Source organism: Cryptosporidium sp. chipmunk genotype I, assembly GCF_004936735.1.
Source record: "Cryptosporidium sp. chipmunk genotype I strain 37763 chromosome Unknown contig_10, whole genome shotgun sequence".
Classification (NCBI taxonomy): Eukaryota; Apicomplexa; class Conoidasida; order Eucoccidiorida; family Cryptosporidiidae; genus Cryptosporidium; species Cryptosporidium sp. chipmunk genotype I.
In genome coordinates, this window is record NW_027125596.1 from 325,664 (window position 1) to 344,306 (window position 18,643).

An 18,643-nucleotide genomic window follows, 5' to 3' on the forward strand; every position below is an offset into this window, starting at 1 on the left:
CTTGCTCAAATTGTTCAATATGAAGAAGGAAGAGGAAAGCCTTCCAATTTATTCTTCACTAGAGGAGTTTATTGAAATTAATGGAGGGGTTAATCTTATTAAAAAAATCCTAGTGGCCACAAGCGGACAAGCAGCAATAAAGTGCATAAGATCTATGAGGCATTGGGCATATGTTACGTTTGGGAATGAAAAGGCTTTTGAATTTGTGGTTATGGCAACACCTGAAGATATTCAAAGCAACTCAGAGTCTGTGAGCGAGGCTGATTACTATGTTGATATACCTATGGGCCCTAATTATCATAATTATGCTAATATTGAAGTAATCGTTTCAATAGCAGAAGAACATGAATGCGATGCTGTCTGGCCAGGATGGGGTCATGCCTCTGAAAACCCAGAGCTTCCAAAAGCACTTTTAAGGGCTAGGAGAAAGATTATCTGGATAGGTCCTTCCGCAGAATCAATGGAAACCGTAGGACAGAAAATTCAATCAAATATCATTGCTCAATCGGTGCAGGTTCCATGTTTACCTTGGTCAGGAGATGGAATTTCTGTTAGTACAGATAAGAGTGGGCGTTTCACCGGTGTTGTTTCTGATGAACAGCTTCAAGCAGCCTGCGTTAACAGCACTCAAGAATGTGTTGACGTTTGTAAACGTATTGGATTTCCAGTCATGATCAAGGCTAGTGCAGGAGGAGGAGGGAAAGGTATTAGACTTTGCAATTCTATGGAAGACCTAGAATCGAATTATAGACAAGTTATAAATGAAGTAAAAGGCAGTCAAGTATTTGTTATGCGAGCAGTTACTAAGTGTAGGCACCTAGAGGTTCAAATACTAGGGGATAAATATGGAGATGTTTTTGCATTAAGTACAAGAGATTGTACAATACAAAGACGTCACCAAAAGGTTATAGAAGAAGGACCAGTTACAATTGTAAGCCAAGATACTGTTAAAGAATTAGAGCTATCGGCAGAGAGAATGTGTAAAGCTGTGGGTTATTCCTCTGCAGGAACTGTCGAATTTCTATACGACATTGAACGTTCATGTATAGCTTTTCTAGAAGTTAATGCCAGGTTACAAGTTGAGCACGTTGTTTCTGAAGGAGTAACTAATTGCAACATACCCGCAGCGCAGCTACAAATTGCAATGGGAATTCCATTGAAGAAGATTCGTGACATTGAAGAATATAGAAGACTGAGAAAACAGGGGAATGTCCCTCCAAGACATATTATCGCAGCAAGAATAACATCTGAGCATGCTGAAAAAGGATTTACCCCAACTTGTGGGGACGTGTTTGAAATTTCTTTTAGATCTTCACAAACGGTATGGGGGTACTTTTCAGTTGCTTCTCCAGGCCATATCCATCAGTACTCTGATTCTCAATTTGGACACATTTTTGCTTTTGGAATGAATAGAGAAGAAGCAAGAAAACACTTAATTATGGGTTTGAAGGGCTTGACTATCAGAGGTGAGATTAGAACAAATGTAGAGGCAGTTTGTAGAATATTAGAAAACCAAGACTTCATTACTGGAAGCACATATACACAGTGGCTAGAACATAGCGTTTATTTTTCTTCGCCATTAACTAAAAAGGTTTCAACACAGTATTTGAATGCAGTATTTGCAGCTGCATGCTTCAATGGGCTCAGGTACTTTAAGGAGAGTGAAGATACATTTGTGAGGATGCTTGAGCAGGGCCAGGCTCCAACTAGCATTAATATTCAGTACGAAATGACACTAATTCACAAAGGAATGAAATTTATCTGTGAGAGTCATTTTATCGGTCCTGAACATGTCAGAATTATGTTGAATGGTAGTTCTGTTACAGCAAAGGTACGTAATATCTATCCGCCTAGTATGCAAAATGGGCGTGACTCGTGCTATTTAATATCTGGAGGATTCGATGGAAGAAATAGGAAGGTTTTTTTCAAAAAGGATGCTGAAGACAATTTGTTAGTTACATTTGATGGAACTACTTACACATTCCTAAAGGAGCAAGATCCTCGTCAGGTCAGAGCTCCAGTTAGTGGTAAGTTGGTGAGATGGTTAATACAAAATGGAGGGCAAGGTGAAAAGGGACAAGCATATGTTGAAATAGAAATCATGAAAACATACATGCAGCTCACTCTTTCTCATAGCGGAGTTCTAGAACATGCTAAGCCTCAAGGCGCTTCGTTCAATGTAGGCGATATCTTGGCAATGTTAGAGCTCCCGAGTGAATTTATCCCTCCTACTTTGGAGCTATACCCGCTCCCATTCCCAAGAATAGGGGGAGTTAAATCTCCAAAGCTTGCTCTTGAGACTTTTTGCTCAGGAGGTTTTAGAGGAGGCCCTAGAATGGCCGCTTTGGCAAACTTTAGGGAAGGAAAGCAACAGCTTCTTAATGCCCTAAATGGATTTTTCCCAGCGTTCGACGATGTTAAAAGTGCCCTTGGAATGTTCTATCATGTTTTAGACCCAATCATGCCGTTCATTGAACTTCAAGAAGCTTGTGAAGTTGCCACTCCGCTGATTAAAGTTGCAGTTAGAAGAAGAATATCTGATTTGATAGAAGATGTATTTAAAACTTTTGAGCAATTGAGCAAGAATAGCTGGTATGAACAGTTTGATAGGCAACTGGGTACATTTATTTCTAATCATTCTTGTTTTGAATCTGATGTAATGTCAGACCAATTCTTGAATTCATTCGAAGATAATGATGATATCGAAGATGAAGGTCAGTGGCCGAAGGTTCTTCAGGATAAGCACCTCACTTCAGATGGTTCTGAAATGCCATCAATGCTGCTTTCAAACAAAGTTGATGAACCTAAACTCAATAACGTGAGCTTTACACAAAATGAGAAAGAAATGACTGAAAAAACTTTATTTCTCAATGAGACTGAACAAAAACAAAGTTCTGAAAATCCCCTTAATGTTAATATCTATTTAAAGAATCATTCAAAAAATATTACTTCAGCATCAGATTTAGAAGTATATATATTGGACTGTTTAAAACTAGTTAGTGATACTATAGAGGAGTCTATTCAAGATTCAGATAATGAGAATATTTCTGTCGACGAATTTGTTGCTATAAGAAATCAGTATGAGCCATTAATTCATATAATAAGAAGAAATGAAAAGGGGAGATGGATGAGATTAATGTATGAGTTGCATGAAATCATACTAAAATATATTGAAATAGAAAAGTCATTTGAAGAGCGCTCCTCACTTGTCCCAGCACGTATAATTCCAAGTCTGAGGACAGAGTACGAGCTCCCTGATTTAATGCAAATGGGTCGTTCTCACCAACAATTGAGAGTGAAGAATGAGATTATGGAAGAAATTGCAAAAGAAATGGCAAATAACCCATCTTTACTTCAGTGTACTGCTCCATTTAGAGATACAATCCATCAAATAGCTGAATTAACGTCAACTGAGTACACAAAAGTGGCAGGAGCATTCAGATACGTATTACTTATGAAGGAAAATGTAACAACAATAACGCAAATCCAGTCTGTTGCGAAAAAAATATTCGAGTATAGTCAATTCATTTCATTAACTCAGATGCATGGGCAACATCTTATTTCGATCGCTAATACTCCTTCTTCACCACTTCAATACCCAATAAATGCAACTCCATCACTTTCTACTTGGGGCGGTATTCCTAATTTGGGAAATAGCCAACAAACCTCCCTATCAAATATGATCGCAGATTTCACTAATTTCCCTGATTTCACACTTTTGGCATGTATTGGCCACCCAAATCCGATTATTGGTAAATTAGCTTTCGAAATATATATACGTCGTCACTATGAAAGATGTGGCTTGTCATTTTATGCTATAAAGAGCAGAGGGGAAGTGTGGGATAGCTCTGTAGATATTGGTACCGTTGGGAATAGTAGTATGCTTATGACAAATTGCCCAGACCTTAAGGGAGCGGTTCCTTTAAGAGGTGAAATCCAGAACTTTAACAATGTCTTGGGAGTATGGACACATAATGCTTTAACAACATCATCCTTTTTCCAAACTCAATGCGATCCTTTAAGGTCAAATACATTAAATATTCCTGCAATACAAAATAATGTAGATCAATATAACCAAAGCGAAAGTAATTCTAAAAGTAGAGCACTAAGCAGACTAGATTCAAATACTAAATCCAAAAATATTAATTCAAAGTGCCATGTAAAAGGCGCATTACAAAGTGGAAATAGCCGTTGGAAGAGTATGCTAAATGCATTTAGTGGGCAAAGCTTAAGCAGCATTGCAGATGACTTGTTGGAGGAATCTCTTCCCATTCAAACTAGCATTGGGCTTTATTTTGAATCAATATCTGATTTCCAAGAAAGATTTGAGCGATGCGTTGATGAATTGAAGATCTTACATGGGTTTTTCCCTCAAATTTCTTCATCTGTTGATTCTATCGTAATGTTAGTTATTTTATCTAGTTATTCAAATGGTGAGATCACTACTGAATCAGAAACAGCTTCAATTTACGATGAAGCGGATTCTTCTTCCATTGAAACTCAATCAAACTCTAGGGATATTGTGGAAATTCTTAGAGGCACTATTAATAAATATCAAGAAAAACTCTCTAGCAATAACATACATATGATTTCATTTACAATAGCTCCATATTCAGATCAAAACAACCCCGAGTCGCTTTCTGCAAGCTTAGTTTATCCAAAAACTCCTCTCCATTATCATTTCAGATCTACAAAAGGAATACCAATCTATAAATTTAATTCTCAAGATTTAGAATCTAATTTATCTTTACAAGATAGCCTATTAAGCCAAACTGAAAATTTTGAAATGGAAGAGTTGGAGAACAACTATTTTACTGAAGAGCCATTTATTAGAAATATCTCAAGTACTTTACTCTCTACACTTGAACTGAAGAGACTGCGCTACTTTACAATTAAGCCAATTCCAACATCAATTTCGGGGATTAATTTATATGTTGGTACTCCTAGAGAGCTATATTCCGGCTATTTTGCAAACGGCAAACGTAAAGAAGCCGAGAATAAAGAAAACAATTCTTCACTGAAGAATGGAAGTTCAAATATTAGTAAACCTCACGAATCTGATTCAGGAAAAAATATTAAGCTTGCTGAATCAAATATTCCGTTGGAAAAGGACAATAATTCTGGTTCCCAAACCAATCTCATTTCAGCAAAGGAAGTGGAGAGCGACAATCTGGCAAAAAAATCCAACAAAAATTTGAATGCAAAACCTGTTACAAGCAAAATATCTGGATATAATAAACAAAGAAGATATTTCATAAGAGTATTAGTTCAACATGAATGCAGCGAATCATACTTTGAAGAACAGGAGAGATACTTTATAGCTGCTTTAAGTACTTTAGAGTCTTGGTTATCTTTTGATCAAAATTATTCTAATACAAGCTCAAGCTCAGCGTCAAGAGGCCATGCTGGGTTAAATCATCTTCTTTTTACCTCTGTTGGGCTTTTAAATGATAAGAACTCTGGCTACATTACAACCAGCATGGCAGAAGAGGCAGCAAGAACATTAGTCCAACGATATTCACAACGAATACAACAGAGCTCACTACAGACTATGGAGTTTCGCTATATTCAAAGGTCAGTGTATCAAAAAGATAGCAATAACGTAGTTGTACCAGTTCGTTTTGTAGTAGATAATCCAACAGGGCAAGCAATTCGACTACGTAGCTTCGTTGAGATAAAAAATCCTACAACTAGCGGAGGAAAAGTATTTGCAGCTATTGACTCTAAACAGTCTTTCTTAAACTTCTTATCTACAAGCAAATCTGACAAATCTTTCAGCCTACCTGGGCTTCAGCAGTCCAATAGCCTAGCGGAAGTTTCCAACGTAAACAAAGGGTCTAGAATTCTAACAAGTAGTGAAAACATGGTACCAAACTGGGCTTTATATCAGCATGAACACATTTACGATGGTAAACCTCTGGATATTCCACATCCTTTAATTGGGAAAATCGATCAGAAAAGGTATCAAGCAGCAGAGCTGAACACGGTTTATATATACGATTTCTTGGATCTATTTGAAGAAGCAATTAAGAGCTTGTGGAAGAAATGCCCAAAATACTTCGTTACTACACCTTCTAGTGTCTCGCTTTCTAAATCTAATATAAAATCAGCAAGAACTGGTGGCTCTACAGCAACAGGAATTTCAACTAACTGTGAATCTGGCGTTGAACAATCTAGTGGAAAGACGGCATTTTTACCTAATAAGCTCTTAGAGTATGTTGAATTAGATATAAATAGGGATTCAGGAGAGCTAGAATGTGTTAGTAGAGAGCCTGGGAACAACACCTGTGGGATGGTTGCATGGTGTATAACTATGCATACTCCAGAGTACCCAAAAGGTAGAAGAGTGATTCTTATAGGAAATGACATTACTTATCAAATGGGGACTTTTGGTATCCAAGAGGATCTTCTGTTCCAAAGAGCATCTGAATACGCGAGAAGCTTGGGAATCCCAAGAATATTCATTGCAGCCAATAGTGGTGCTAGAATGGGACTAGCAACAGAGGTTCAGAAATGCATGAAAGTTGAATTTGTTGATCCTGAAAACCCTGTTAAGGGCTACAAGTATCTATATGTCACAGAAGAAGACTATAATAAATTTGGTCTGCAAAATAGTATTAATTACGAAGTAATAGAGCATCCCAAAGACGGAAAAATATACAAAATTACTGATGTTATTGGATCTCAGCTGGGGCTCGGGGTTGAGAATCTCTCAGGAAGTGGAGGAATTGCAGGCGAAACCTCGAAGGCATCAAAGTCGATTATGACAATCACGTATGCCACCACTAGAACGGTCGGAATTGGAGCTTATCTAGCAAGACTTGGACACAGAGTTATTCAAAAAGCTCACGGAGCTCCAATCGTACTTACAGGATACCAAGCACTAAATAAGGTAGCGTCAAAGGAGATTTATAGCAGCAATGATGAATTAGGGGGTACAGAAATTATGGCAAAGAATGGCGTAACACACCTCGTTGTTAAAGATGACTTGGAGGGTTGTGTAGAAATACTTAGATGGTTGAGCTATGTACCTGAGTGTGTTGGAGGAAGGCTTCCAATAATGGTAGATCCTACAGATCCTATATATAGGAATATTACCTACTCCTGTAATAGTAATACTGAAGACCCAAGATTAATGCTTACTGGATGCGTAGACTCGAGAGGACGTTGGTTATCCGGACTCTGTGATAAAGATTCCTTCAAAGAAGTAATGAGCGATTGGGCAAAAAGTGTAATAGTAGGAAGAGGAAGAATTGGAGGAATACCTGTTGGGTTCATTTTAGTAGAAACCAGAGTTACTGAATACATTCAACCAGCAGATCCAGTAATGCCACATACAAGCGAGCTTAGAGTTACCAGAGCAGGCCAAATATGGTTCCCTGATTCCGCATATAAGACTGCGCAAGCAATTCGTGACTTCAATATGGAAGAACTTCCGCTGATAGTTCTTGCAAATTGGAGAGGATTTAGTGGAGGCCAGAAAGATATGTTCGACCAAGTTCTAAAGTTTGGGTCTTATGTAGTTGATGAGCTTGTCAACTATAAGCAGCCTTGCTTTGTTTACATACCTCCAAAGGGAGAACTACGTGGAGGAGCTTGGGTAGTAGTAGACTCAAATATTAATCCAGAGTTCATTGAAATGTATGCAGATCCTACAGCAAGAGGGAGTGTTTTGGAAGCTGCTGGAATTGTTGAAATCAAGTTTAGAAGCAAAGCGCTTAAGGAATGGATGATGAGATTAGATCCAGAATTACTTTCTCTCCAGGAAAAAGATCAGTTACTTCATCTTAAGGGCTATCCAATAGACTCCTCTGAAAGAAGCTCAATAAAAGAAAAGATTAATAAAAGATGCAGCTTATTGCATCCGGTTTATCACGCTGCAGCAATTCATTTTGCAGATTTGCACGATACTTCTAATAGGATGAAAGCAAAACAAGCAATCCATGATATTGTCCAGTGGAAGAATGCCAGGGTTTTTTTCATTCATCGAATAAAGAGACAATTATTGCTTTTTTCTTTAAGGTCTGAAATCTCGCAAAAGCTAGGAATTTCTCTTACAGACTCTCAAAACGTGGTCCTCCAGTGGGCTATTCAAGATGGAATAGATCCAAACAACAATACTCAATTTATTCAATGGATTTGCCATAGTGCTAACATTATTGAACAGAGAATTTCTCAGCTATCTAGTTCTGATTTAAGGTAGAAGAGGAAACATTAATATTTATTGGAAAGAAAGCACAAAATTCATTGTATAATAAAATAATAATTGAATATAAAGTTGCTTCAATAGAAACAAAATAAGATTGAATAAGATTTAGGACAAAATCAAATTTAATTACTTAAAATGGATGTAAATTCTTCGGGTAATTCAGTATTTATATTTGGTGGAATAGTCTTTAGGTGAAACTACAAGCCCCTTACCTTTTTGTACTCCACGGTATATTGTTTCGACTATATCAATAAATTCCTGTTTATTATTAAGTGGCCAGTTGATCTTATTATTGTTTCCAGTGCCAAGATCCACCATAATATGTTTATTTCTAAAGAAAAACATAACAGATACTGGGTCATAAAGCTCGTACATTGTATTGAAATCAGGAACTTCAGTAATATCTACCAAGTAAATTACACAAAAATTCTTTACATCCTCAGCTACTTTATATAATACTTCATCCATTAACATACAGTCTGCATCATAGTCATGTCCAAATCGTATACATACGATCCTTTCTTCCTCCGATAGTATCGCCTGATCTACTGACCAACCATTGTGGAGATGTTGCAACATGTAGGACATCTTGTTAATTTAGAAAGTTACCCTTAAATTACCCAGATCTGCTAATTAATAGATTGAAAAGAGTTAAATTTTGTCAAACGCGATCTATTAGTTGATAAATTACCTTGCTAATGCATCTGAATAGCCCGTTCACCCGTTTTGGCGGGAACATAGAAATTGCTTTGTTATTTTTTCTATAATTTTAATAATTTTTCTTTTTTTTTGAATAATCTGATGTTTTTATTTGAATAGCACTTGAGAGTAATCATATTATTTTGAAATAGGTAGTTCATAATGAGTGAAGAACAGTTTATAGCTGAAAGGAGAAATGATATTATTTCACAGGATACAAAGACTAAAAATATGAATGATAAAGCGATTCTAGATAATCAAGGCCCAAGTATTCTCAGAAGAAGAGAACTCCCAAAAGCAGCGGTTGAATCTTCATGTTTAGAACAGCTATCCGCTGCTGATGACTTGAAGTCAGGATGCAATTTATTTGAGAAGAAGAGTCCGAGAGACGAACAACTACGTGAAAAGGAATCAAGGCAAGCACTAAAGTCAATAATGAAACTTCAAAATGAAATTTTTCACATCAATAGTTCAATAGTCTCCCAAGAGAATGCATATAAAAGTTCTTTGTTTTCAAACAAATACATGGGCAATATTTTTAGTAGTTTCTCTCCTTTTATTACAGGAATTAATAAATTCACATTAAGACCAAAGGAGAGAAGCCCTGAAGAGGTGTTGAAGAATATTAAAAAAAAATCTGAAGAATTTCAAGGTAGATGTGAATATATTAAGTATTCCACTCAATGGTATCTTTGGGCAAAAAGAAGAAATGCGGAGACCTTTTCTCAAAACCATATAGGAAATACGGAGCAGTCATCATCTAGTATATCAAATGGAGCAGGAAATTCACCTTCAGGAGGAGCTTCTTCTACGAACATATCAATTAACGCTAACTCATCTTTCCAAAATAATATTGGGCAGATATTTCAATCTAACCAACTTTTGCTACAAAAGGAGATTCAGAACGTTGAACAGTCAGTTAAATTTAGGCTTGCAATACAATCTGATAAGCCTTTGTTCGCATTCAACAGTAGTATTTGCTCTAATCAACTTCAGGTTTAAACAAATTGTATTTCATAAAATTTTATAATTAAAAATATATTCTAATTAAGATTGAATTATTGCACTATATAGAGTCTGTTATTTTAACAGAGCAGGGCATGCTCCAAGGATGATACTCATTCTTGTTTGATGTTTTTCCGTTATATCTAATTATCTATTTAGGTTCAATGAAAGGACAAATAGATTTAGATTAATTAATGGTTTAATACAACTTACCTTCGGAACATTACTAGAAGTTTCAAGATTTTCTGAACTTGTTTTTTTGTTTTCATTGTTAGAATCTTTTTCTAAATTTCACAATTGATTTTAAAATTAGAATTTTATCGCATTTCTTTACTAACTTACGGCTAAGGCTGTAAATTTCTTCAACAGTTTTAATATGCTTTTTCATTACATCCTTTGCATCTTTCTTCGCTCCGTCCCTAAATTGTTTATCCTTCAACTTTTTTCTTTCTACACTTTTTTCCCTTCTCTCCTTCCTCCTCTTCTGGAACCCATTAACAAATGACTCCTTCTTTTTCATATTAAAAGTGATTACAGTTCCTTTTCGTCCATGTCTAGTCAAAACAGATTTAGAACAATTATCCAACATCTTTACGATAGTCAAATTAGGCTAAACAAATATCTATTCAGCTAAATAACAAATAAAATATTCAGATTACTAACATGTCACTTTTTACATTGTTTTATTTCGCTAAAATTGTTTAATATAAAAACGAATTCCCGCCAAAAAAAGTACCGTTAATACTGATGCATGGACGTGAAAAAATTCATGAAATATAAAATTAAGCTAGATAACACTTTAAGAGCAGCATGGTCGATGAGTAATCACAAATAGCTAATAATTCATGTTTCATAGTGGATTGTTTTTTGCTGTGGCAATTGATCAATTTATTTATCCCATTAAAAGAAAGATCTATGCAAAATTTAATTGTGGAATTGAACTGAAAGATGAGCAGACTAACTGAAAATGATCAGGAACTAAAAACTATTCTTGATGAAACTATGATAAATAATTGTATAAAGCCATTTAGGAAAGTTTCAGAAAAATTGGAAGAGCTTGATCATTTTGCAAAAGAATATGGAAATAGTGTAGATTCAAAAATTAATCAAATGCTCATTTCATTGCGGAAAGATGAAATTAATTGCTTAAAATTAGAAATGAGGCTGGAAAAAATTCTCGAGTTAGTTACTAAACAAATGCGTAAAGCTATCCCTGAAGAGAAAGAAGATAAAGTACTAGCTAAAGAAAACGTAAAAACAGAAAAAATAATTGAATATATCAAGAAAAGTAATGAAAATCAAGAAAAAAGTGCTGAAGAAAGAACACTTAGCAGCTCAGTGAATAGCATGGAATCCGTTCCTGTTGATCCTATGATAAAAAGAGCTCTTGAATATGAAAATGCTCATAGAAAGGCGTATGAAAATCCAAGCAATACTAAAGGGTACAGTATGTATGTTGAAGAAGAAACTTGCGATGAAATTAGTGTGAAAATAAGTACCGATGGCTCTGCGAGAAGTTTACTTTCGAAGTATATCAATGGCGAAAATAAAAACAGGAATGAAGTTAGAGAAAAAGATCCAAATGCAGTTCGAAGGGAAAAGGTTGATAATATCAAGAGAACTGTCAAGCCCATAGCTCGTGATGGTGGTAATAAAGGCAAGTGTTGTGCTTTTTGGAAGAAATGGTGTTGTTGTTGCTTATCAGATAAAGGCCCAACAAAATCAGGTAACTATTATAAAATGTCTATACAGGAGTGGAAAGATTTTTTGGCATCAATTGAACCTAAAGATAAGAAATACAAGGACTATTGCAACATGTTGGAAAAAAAAAATGATTCTTACGACATTGATATCGAAGGGCTCCCTCCATTAGTTGTTGAATATTCATCTTTGAATGCTCAGATCTGCGGAAACTATAATGGGAATCAGATGTATAACATGGGTCAGAACTATCAATATTACTACCCTGGCAATAATCAAGGATATTATAATTATGGCCAATACTATTATGACGCTAGAAGCCAGGCTTCTAATGCGACATATCGAAATAATAACCCAAATTATATGAATTATAGTAAAAAAGGTAAAAGTATGCAGGAAGATGTTAAATGTAGACAATTTGTACAGACAAAAATGGGAATAAGAAATTGTTAATTTGTAAATATAAATATTTCATAAGTTTACACATAAAGGATTATATGGATTCTAAATTTCACTATTTCTTGTATTAAACTTGTATGAAAACTAAGAATAAGTAATATTCAAAATAGGATTGATACATAATATTAAATAGGCTGCAACCCAAGAGCAACATTCACACTTTTACGAATTGGATTATTAGGTTCAAGATCAGCAATAGAAATCACGGTTGAACAATGCGGACAATATCCCTTGATAGTGTTTGGTGAAATCCCTGATGCAGCATCCATATGATTTCTAATAAAGTTGATAATACATTCCTGACAGTATGTCTCACCACAACACGGAGTTAGAACTGCGTATCTAAAAAGTCTTGCACATATAGGACAAGTTAATGAGTCTCTGACAAGGCTTGTGTCTTCCTTTGATTTTCCCATATGTTTGCCAATAGTATCTTCAACCGTTCTTGTCAAAAAGGCTGTACTTGAGAGTTGTTTTGCATCCTTTAGTACAGCAAATGTTCCATCAGGGAGGCAATAAACTTCTGAATATAGCCTACCTTCTTCATCAAAATTAATAGCTCTTAGAAAACTTCTCGGGATTCCTGTAGCAGGTCTAATTTTTTTTTGAGATACCCCTTCGTTAACCTTGGGACAAACACGAATGTGATGACCTCTCTCACCGCACATATGACAAATATAATCTGCAGGAACTTCCGTCGATGTATTACCCATTGAATTCTTGTAATTATAATTAGCAGAAACAAACGCAGATCCAAAGTTAGCGTTGAAACTTTGCCCAACAGGATAATTATTTGATGACCCAGTATTAACAGGACCTGTTCCAATCGTTCCAGGCTTTTTGTAAGGTTCACTTCTAAATTGGCCAGCTCCAGGAAAATTGGTGTTTGCAGCATTTCCAGCTCCATATCTGCTTCCTGTCGCAGCCACAGATTTTGAATATCCTCGTTGGTTAAACTGTTCTAACATTTCGCTTCTTTGAGCTGCTGTCTGTTTAAATTTCTCACCATGCTGTTGCATTACCGACAGGATAGCTGCGTCTTCCGATGAATTATTTTTTGAGTTATTTGATAGATTTACACTATTTAAAACTGAACTTTGAGTGTCATCCTTGTTTTCTCCTCCTTTTGAAGAGCCACCGTTATGTGAAGCCAAATCAGTGGTGGATGAAAGACATAATATAGATTGGTCTCCCATATGAGAAGTATTTGATGGAGCAGTACCTGAAGTGACTGAATTTATTGTTTGTGATGATGAATTTGAAGGCTTATTCTTTATTTTTGAATTGGCTGCTTCTAAAAGGGGCTTTGCCAGGTCCTTAGGGAGTCTAACCACATTTATATATGCTCCCTCTTTTACAATTTCGTAATCTGAAAAGTATACGTTCGAAACTCGGCCATTCTTGTCACTTGGTGTGGCCAGGATGTCCATATCTTCTCCAATATCTAGAATTTCTCTGAGCTTTGACCTGACGTGTGAAACTAAGGCCGGAAGTTCATGTGTAAGATCCTTAAATTTCTTCTCACTTTTAAACTTGTAGTAAATTTTGCTATTGGCCATTTTAAAATCTCCAATAGTTTAAGATTTTTTTCACAAAAAGTTAGGATGACACTTTATTGTCTCGTATCTATTGATTCTTCTATATAATTAAATAAAGCATCTTAAAGAGGTCGGAGACTTTCAATTCCAACATACCACAGGTATCTTTCTCCCCAAACCAGCGCCATTAATGGCGCCCGATTTATATTACAGAGTTTTTAAGCATGCAAGCGTTACATAAAGAAAAGAGTAATTTAGATGAAGTTGATGTTATTTTGGCACATTATGTTAATTAGTAAGCTAGAATTTTTATCACAGCAATACAGAATTGCATTCCCTGGTTATGAAATAATTAACTTAAAAATCTAAGGAAAGTCTGAGTTATAGCCCAAGCAAATATCCCCCATATTTTGTTAAGAATACTTTGTTATCTTCGTTATTAACAGATTTGATATCAGATTTAACTGGGTCGGGGCATCTAGACGCCGTTTTATATTGCTTGATTGCTGGCATCGAGGGTGTCCTTTGAATTTGATTCTCATTCATTTTTGATAGTGGTGGGTTGCTTTGAACTTGTGGTCTATTCACTGTAGGAATTTCCAAATAATTTTTCTTCAAGATCTGATTTTCTTTAATACTTTTATTTCCTAATTCGTTTGCTTTTGACTTAGTAGCCAAAATATTTGGATCCGAAGAAACTTGAATCTTATTCGAGTTTGGCGAATTAAAATCTTTATTAACTGGCAAATTTAAATTGTGAGAAACAAAATTTGACCTTGGAATGATAGTGCCTCTTTTTATTTTACTATTCCTATAGTAGTTTATAGGCTCACTAAAGTGACAGCCGGTTCTAACTGGTTTATCACATTTGGAAATTTCAAGATGCTCAAATACATGTTGCTTTATTTGATTTCCAGAATTCTGAACGTAGCTTTTGAGCGATACTGGTGAGCCAAATAATTTATTATTTCTTGAAAGTTCAAGATATTCATTCCCATGTCCTATTGATGTAAACAAACTTTTCTCGAACACGTCGTTGTTAATTAAATTATGCTTTGCATTGAAATAAGAGTAATAGTCATTAATATCTTGGTACTCTTCGTTAGAGTTTCGTTCCTCATCTCTCGAGAAATAATTATTGTGACAGCATATTCTATTTGAAATGTTATTAATTATATTCACTATGCATTCCATTTTTTTTCAGTTTAAAAGTTGGCAAATCTGTTAGAAAAACAAAACATGAAAATTTTTTAATAAAGATTAAATACTCATGTAGTTCGCTAGTTTCTTAAGTAAAATTATTTTTTCTCTTTTTTATGCAATTTTTGGAGACCTTGCAAAAAATTCATGCGCAATTTGGCGGTAATTCAGTTACCAGTTTAATCTGCATGCACCGTGATAAAACGGAAGGGGGAGAAAAATTAACGCATCGAAATAAACGAAAGTAAATTAACTAATTACGGTTACTATAGGTTTTAGAGCGACAGCATTGACAATGTAGTCATAATTCTATCCACAAAGTCGCAGAAAGAAATTTTAAATCAAAATTTTAATTAATTGATACAATTCTTGCATAGTTAATTATAATAGTAGCGTAATAGATAAATTTTATAAATTTTCCTCGAAAAAGATTTAGGAGAGTCGAAAAAGAGCGGAAACATGTTATTCTGATGATAAGCTCAATGATTTGAGAAAAAGTGAGTATATATGATTGCTGAGAAACATAGGGGGTAGACCAAAATAGAGAAAATCAGCAGGATTACAGCCATAATCTTCGAGGCGTTCCAAGGAGAATCTGAAAACAACTTGAGATGGAGAACAGCTGGAAGGAAGTAACATACAGTATTTGAACAGAATAATCCAACAAATTCGTATGTGAGCCCAAGGTCAGAAACAAAATATGTAACAGTTGTACAGATAAAGAGGAAAATAAAGGTAAGTGTTCTAAGTAAGTGGCGATCTTTTGTTGATGAGCCTTCTGCATCTTCTCCACTCTTAATGATAACGGCAAGAGACTTTCTGAATGAATGGCAAGATACTGGGAATGAAAATACAAGTGACGAAACCAGTACAATTTTAGCAATAACAATAGTCAAAGATTGAGTATCAAACATGCTGAGAATATCAGAGGACTTTAGGGTGTTTCCAAACAACATATAACCTGAAGAGCCCATAAAAATGTAAATTAAAGTACAAAATCCAAGTGAAATGAATGATGAGAAAATTAATTTGTATAATGTCTTGTCTGCAAGCTCATTTGCAACATTCAGGAAGTTGTGGTGACATGTGAAAGAAAATACAAATATTGGAAATGTTTGGAGCATAAAAATTGGTCTCCTAGTTGAAATGAATTCAACCTTCTCAAGCATTGTTGAAAGTTCTGGGAGGCCAACAAGGAAGCTGAAGATTACAACTGCTGCAACATAGAGAGATGAAAATACAGCAATCCAGTTAATGATCGTAAGCTCAGCGAGAGATGTAGGATAACTGGCTGGACCGATAATAAAAATCACAACAAATAATAGAATTGCAGTTCTTGTATTAGACTCTGATAAATATGGAGCAAGAAAACCTCCAAAGAGAGTTTGTATTACGGCAACAACAACCATAAGGTAAGTAATACACGAGCCAAGAGACATAATTAGTATAGACGTGTCAATTAATGATTTTAATTTCGGGAAAGTTTTCTCAGCAATTGAATAATATGTTACGGGCATCATTGTACCTGTCGGATCTTCATTAAGTGATATTTCAGAGAGAAGAATGCATGCAAGTGTTGAAAACATGCCTGATATTATTGTCATTAAAATTCCTTGTAAAAGCCCATTTTTACTGTACGCCCAAGGTAATCCAAGTATTCCAACACCCATTGTTGTGTTCACCAAAGCAAAAAACGAAGAAGTCATTGAACCCTTCTTATACCTTTTTTCAATAAAGTTCTCCATCCCAATTAGGACCTGCTCCGACAAACGGGATATAAAGCTCTCCTTTGAGCTCTTCCTAATTGTAGATCCAGAGGGAAGTAAGCTTTTTTCTTCATTTAGAGTTCTCATAAGATTAAGTTAACTTTTCCATATAAAGATATGTTCCTATTTGTCTAGTACAAACTATCGAATTAAGTTTATTCCTTTAATTACTTTTTTTAGTAAATTCTTTTTAGAGACGTTGTTAAGTATTGGCACATCTATCTTAGACCCCGCTCACAATCTGTCTATTAAGTACCGACAAATTACTTGCCGCTTCAACATTTCCAGATCCAGTGTTATCACAAAGCAGATTAATAGCCGAAAGAACCTAATACAGGGGGTTTTACATATAAAACAAAAGACCTGCACCCTGCTTTATACCATTAAACTTAGAGAGAAGACGTATTTACAATCTATATAATAGTAACGACAATCCCCCATTTATACCTAAATACTAAATTTCCAAAACTCCTCTGGACCTAAAAGCGATTCTAAGTTGCTCACGGACATGTTCTACAGCCTCCGATTTCCTTGGCCTGATACGACCTCTTTCGGAGTTATTCGCACGCCTACCACTTCCTCCACTGCTTTTAGGTTGCTGGGTAGGACTTCTAAGTTCAGGATTTGATAATGATATTGCGCGATTACTGGTGTCAGTAACTTTATCGATCGAATTTGGATGAAGCCCTAAACCTTTTCTGTTTCTGTTAAAATTTCTCTTAGTGTGTTTAAGGTTTATTCTAGAGGGTTCAGGGAAATCATTAAACGTCGAGTTAACCTGTATATTTTGTGTAGGATTTTGCTTATTGGACGATGAACTGGCATTGCTATTGTTTCTCTGATAAAACCTCTTCTTTCTTTTAACCTTAATGTTATAATTTCTACCATTGTTATTGAATGGGTTATTACTATGTGCTGCCACTACTGCATCTAAACCAGAACAGTAAGTTGTTAACCTATCTACTTGGTTTGTTCCAGAGTTTACTACTCCCATGGTTGTATCTACACTACTATTGTTATCATCACTAAGTACCATTTTCAAATTCGAATCCTTTTCCACTATTGTCTTAAGTAAATGAGCATTAATAGATTGACTTGAAATCGAATTTGATGTAGTATCATTGTGACAAGAAGTGCCTAAAGAGTTTTTTTGAGAAAACCTCTTTCTCCTCTTATTCTTCTTTTTTTTTCTTTTAGAGTCATCAAAGTTTATATGAGCAATAGTTGTGTTAATAACCTGGTCAAGCAAACCATCAAACTTAGTCGTAATCGTCCCTTGAGTAGAAGAAGTCTGAGAAGAAGAGTTTTTAAAGGCAATATTAGGTTTTTGCTGCTGCTTTACTTGGAATTCCAAGTTCAAGTGGTTCTCTTCGTAAATACAGCGTTCAGAGCACGATCCATGTTCCGATCTTGGTAAAGAAGCCGTTGCAGAGTCCTGCTTAATACATGCATTGGTCTCCGTTCCGATGGGGCTGACGGACAATTGAGAAAGGTTCTTAGAGCAAGAGGGTGGTTTTTCAGAAACCAAGGAAATACCTCTGTTTTGTGCGTCCACCACCAAACTATTTTCAGATTTGTTCAGATTAAGCGCTCTTCTTTTAGTAGCAATTAGAATCGCAGTTTCCCTGGAAACACCAAGGTATTCAGCTTCAGCTATCCAACGAAGCAGCTCCTCATCGAAAACAGGACCAGTTATGGAGATTGATCCTAAAATAGGATTCGGAGAGACATCCTCCTGACGGTTCAAGAGTCCAACCATCATATTAGGCAGTTGTTTCGGAGCAGCACCAATGTTTGACTCAATTGAGAGTGAAGTCCAGATGCACCAAGCAACTGGAGACCATGAAGTATATGAATCTATGTCTAATAGATTTTTTTGATCGAAATTTAAGTTATTAAACGTGGCTAAAACAGAAGGGAAGAGAGAAAGGAAGTGCTATATAGGAACTTTGGTTGAGTCTTTAGCCAAATAAGCGTGCTTGGTAACAGCGATTATCACAAATTTGACAGCACTTACGTAGTTGGAAACCTGATTTCTGAAATTCTAATTTGAGGGTTTTTTTCTC

The 18,643-nt window shown here is 35.6% G+C and overlaps 9 protein-coding genes across 9 annotated transcripts; 3 read left to right on the forward strand and 6 right to left on the reverse strand.

The window, feature by feature from the left end:
* Positions 1–19: 19 nt before the first annotated feature.
* ELE39_000120 (acetyl-carboxylase like biotin dependent carboxylase involved in fatty acid biosynthesis) lies at positions 20–8,203 on the forward strand (the record flags this gene model as incomplete). Its single annotated transcript, XM_067343144.1, has 1 exon — positions 20–8,203. One exon carries the CDS (start codon positions 20–22, stop codon positions 8,201–8,203), a length of 8,184 nt encoding a protein of 2,727 aa, XP_067201078.1.
* Positions 8,204–8,368: 165 nt separating this feature from the next.
* Positions 8,369–8,797, reverse strand: ELE39_000121 (thioredoxin 4A; the record flags this gene model as incomplete). The annotated part of the gene is made up of 1 exon (XM_067343145.1): positions 8,369–8,797. The coding sequence occupies one exon, from the start codon at positions 8,795–8,797 to the stop codon at positions 8,369–8,371; it is 429 nt and encodes a 142-aa protein (XP_067201079.1).
* Positions 8,798–9,070: 273 nt separating this feature from the next.
* On the forward strand, positions 9,071–9,910 carry ELE39_000123 (uncharacterized protein; the record flags this gene model as incomplete). The annotated part of the gene is made up of 1 exon (XM_067343147.1): positions 9,071–9,910. One exon carries the CDS (start codon positions 9,071–9,073, stop codon positions 9,908–9,910), a length of 840 nt encoding a protein of 279 aa, XP_067201081.1.
* A 150-nt stretch (positions 9,911–10,060) lies between these two features.
* ELE39_000124 (uncharacterized protein) lies at positions 10,061–10,502 on the reverse strand (the record flags this gene model as incomplete). The annotated part of the gene is made up of 2 exons (XM_067343148.1): positions 10,061–10,197; positions 10,256–10,502. 2 exons carry the CDS (start codon positions 10,500–10,502, stop codon positions 10,061–10,063), a joined length of 384 nt encoding a protein of 127 aa, XP_067201082.1.
* Positions 10,503–10,861: 359 nt separating this feature from the next.
* ELE39_000125 (uncharacterized protein) lies at positions 10,862–12,067 on the forward strand (the record flags this gene model as incomplete). The annotated part of the gene is made up of 1 exon (XM_067343149.1): positions 10,862–12,067. One exon carries the CDS (start codon positions 10,862–10,864, stop codon positions 12,065–12,067), a length of 1,206 nt encoding a protein of 401 aa, XP_067201083.1.
* Positions 12,068–12,198: 131 nt separating this feature from the next.
* On the reverse strand, positions 12,199–13,632 carry ELE39_000126 (uncharacterized protein; the record flags this gene model as incomplete). The annotated part of the gene is made up of 1 exon (XM_067343150.1): positions 12,199–13,632. One exon carries the CDS (start codon positions 13,630–13,632, stop codon positions 12,199–12,201), a length of 1,434 nt encoding a protein of 477 aa, XP_067201084.1.
* A 360-nt stretch (positions 13,633–13,992) lies between these two features.
* On the reverse strand, positions 13,993–14,805 carry ELE39_000127 (uncharacterized protein; the record flags this gene model as incomplete). Its single annotated transcript, XM_067343151.1, has 1 exon — positions 13,993–14,805. The coding sequence occupies one exon, from the start codon at positions 14,803–14,805 to the stop codon at positions 13,993–13,995; it is 813 nt and encodes a 270-aa protein (XP_067201085.1).
* A 485-nt stretch (positions 14,806–15,290) lies between these two features.
* ELE39_000128 (amino acid transporter) lies at positions 15,291–16,664 on the reverse strand (the record flags this gene model as incomplete). Its single annotated transcript, XM_067343152.1, has 1 exon — positions 15,291–16,664. One exon carries the CDS (start codon positions 16,662–16,664, stop codon positions 15,291–15,293), a length of 1,374 nt encoding a protein of 457 aa, XP_067201086.1.
* Positions 16,665–17,031: 367 nt separating this feature from the next.
* ELE39_000129 (uncharacterized protein) lies at positions 17,032–18,339 on the reverse strand (the record flags this gene model as incomplete). The annotated part of the gene is made up of 1 exon (XM_067343153.1): positions 17,032–18,339. The coding sequence occupies one exon, from the start codon at positions 18,337–18,339 to the stop codon at positions 17,032–17,034; it is 1,308 nt and encodes a 435-aa protein (XP_067201087.1).
* Between the last annotated feature and the right edge of the window lie 304 nt (positions 18,340–18,643).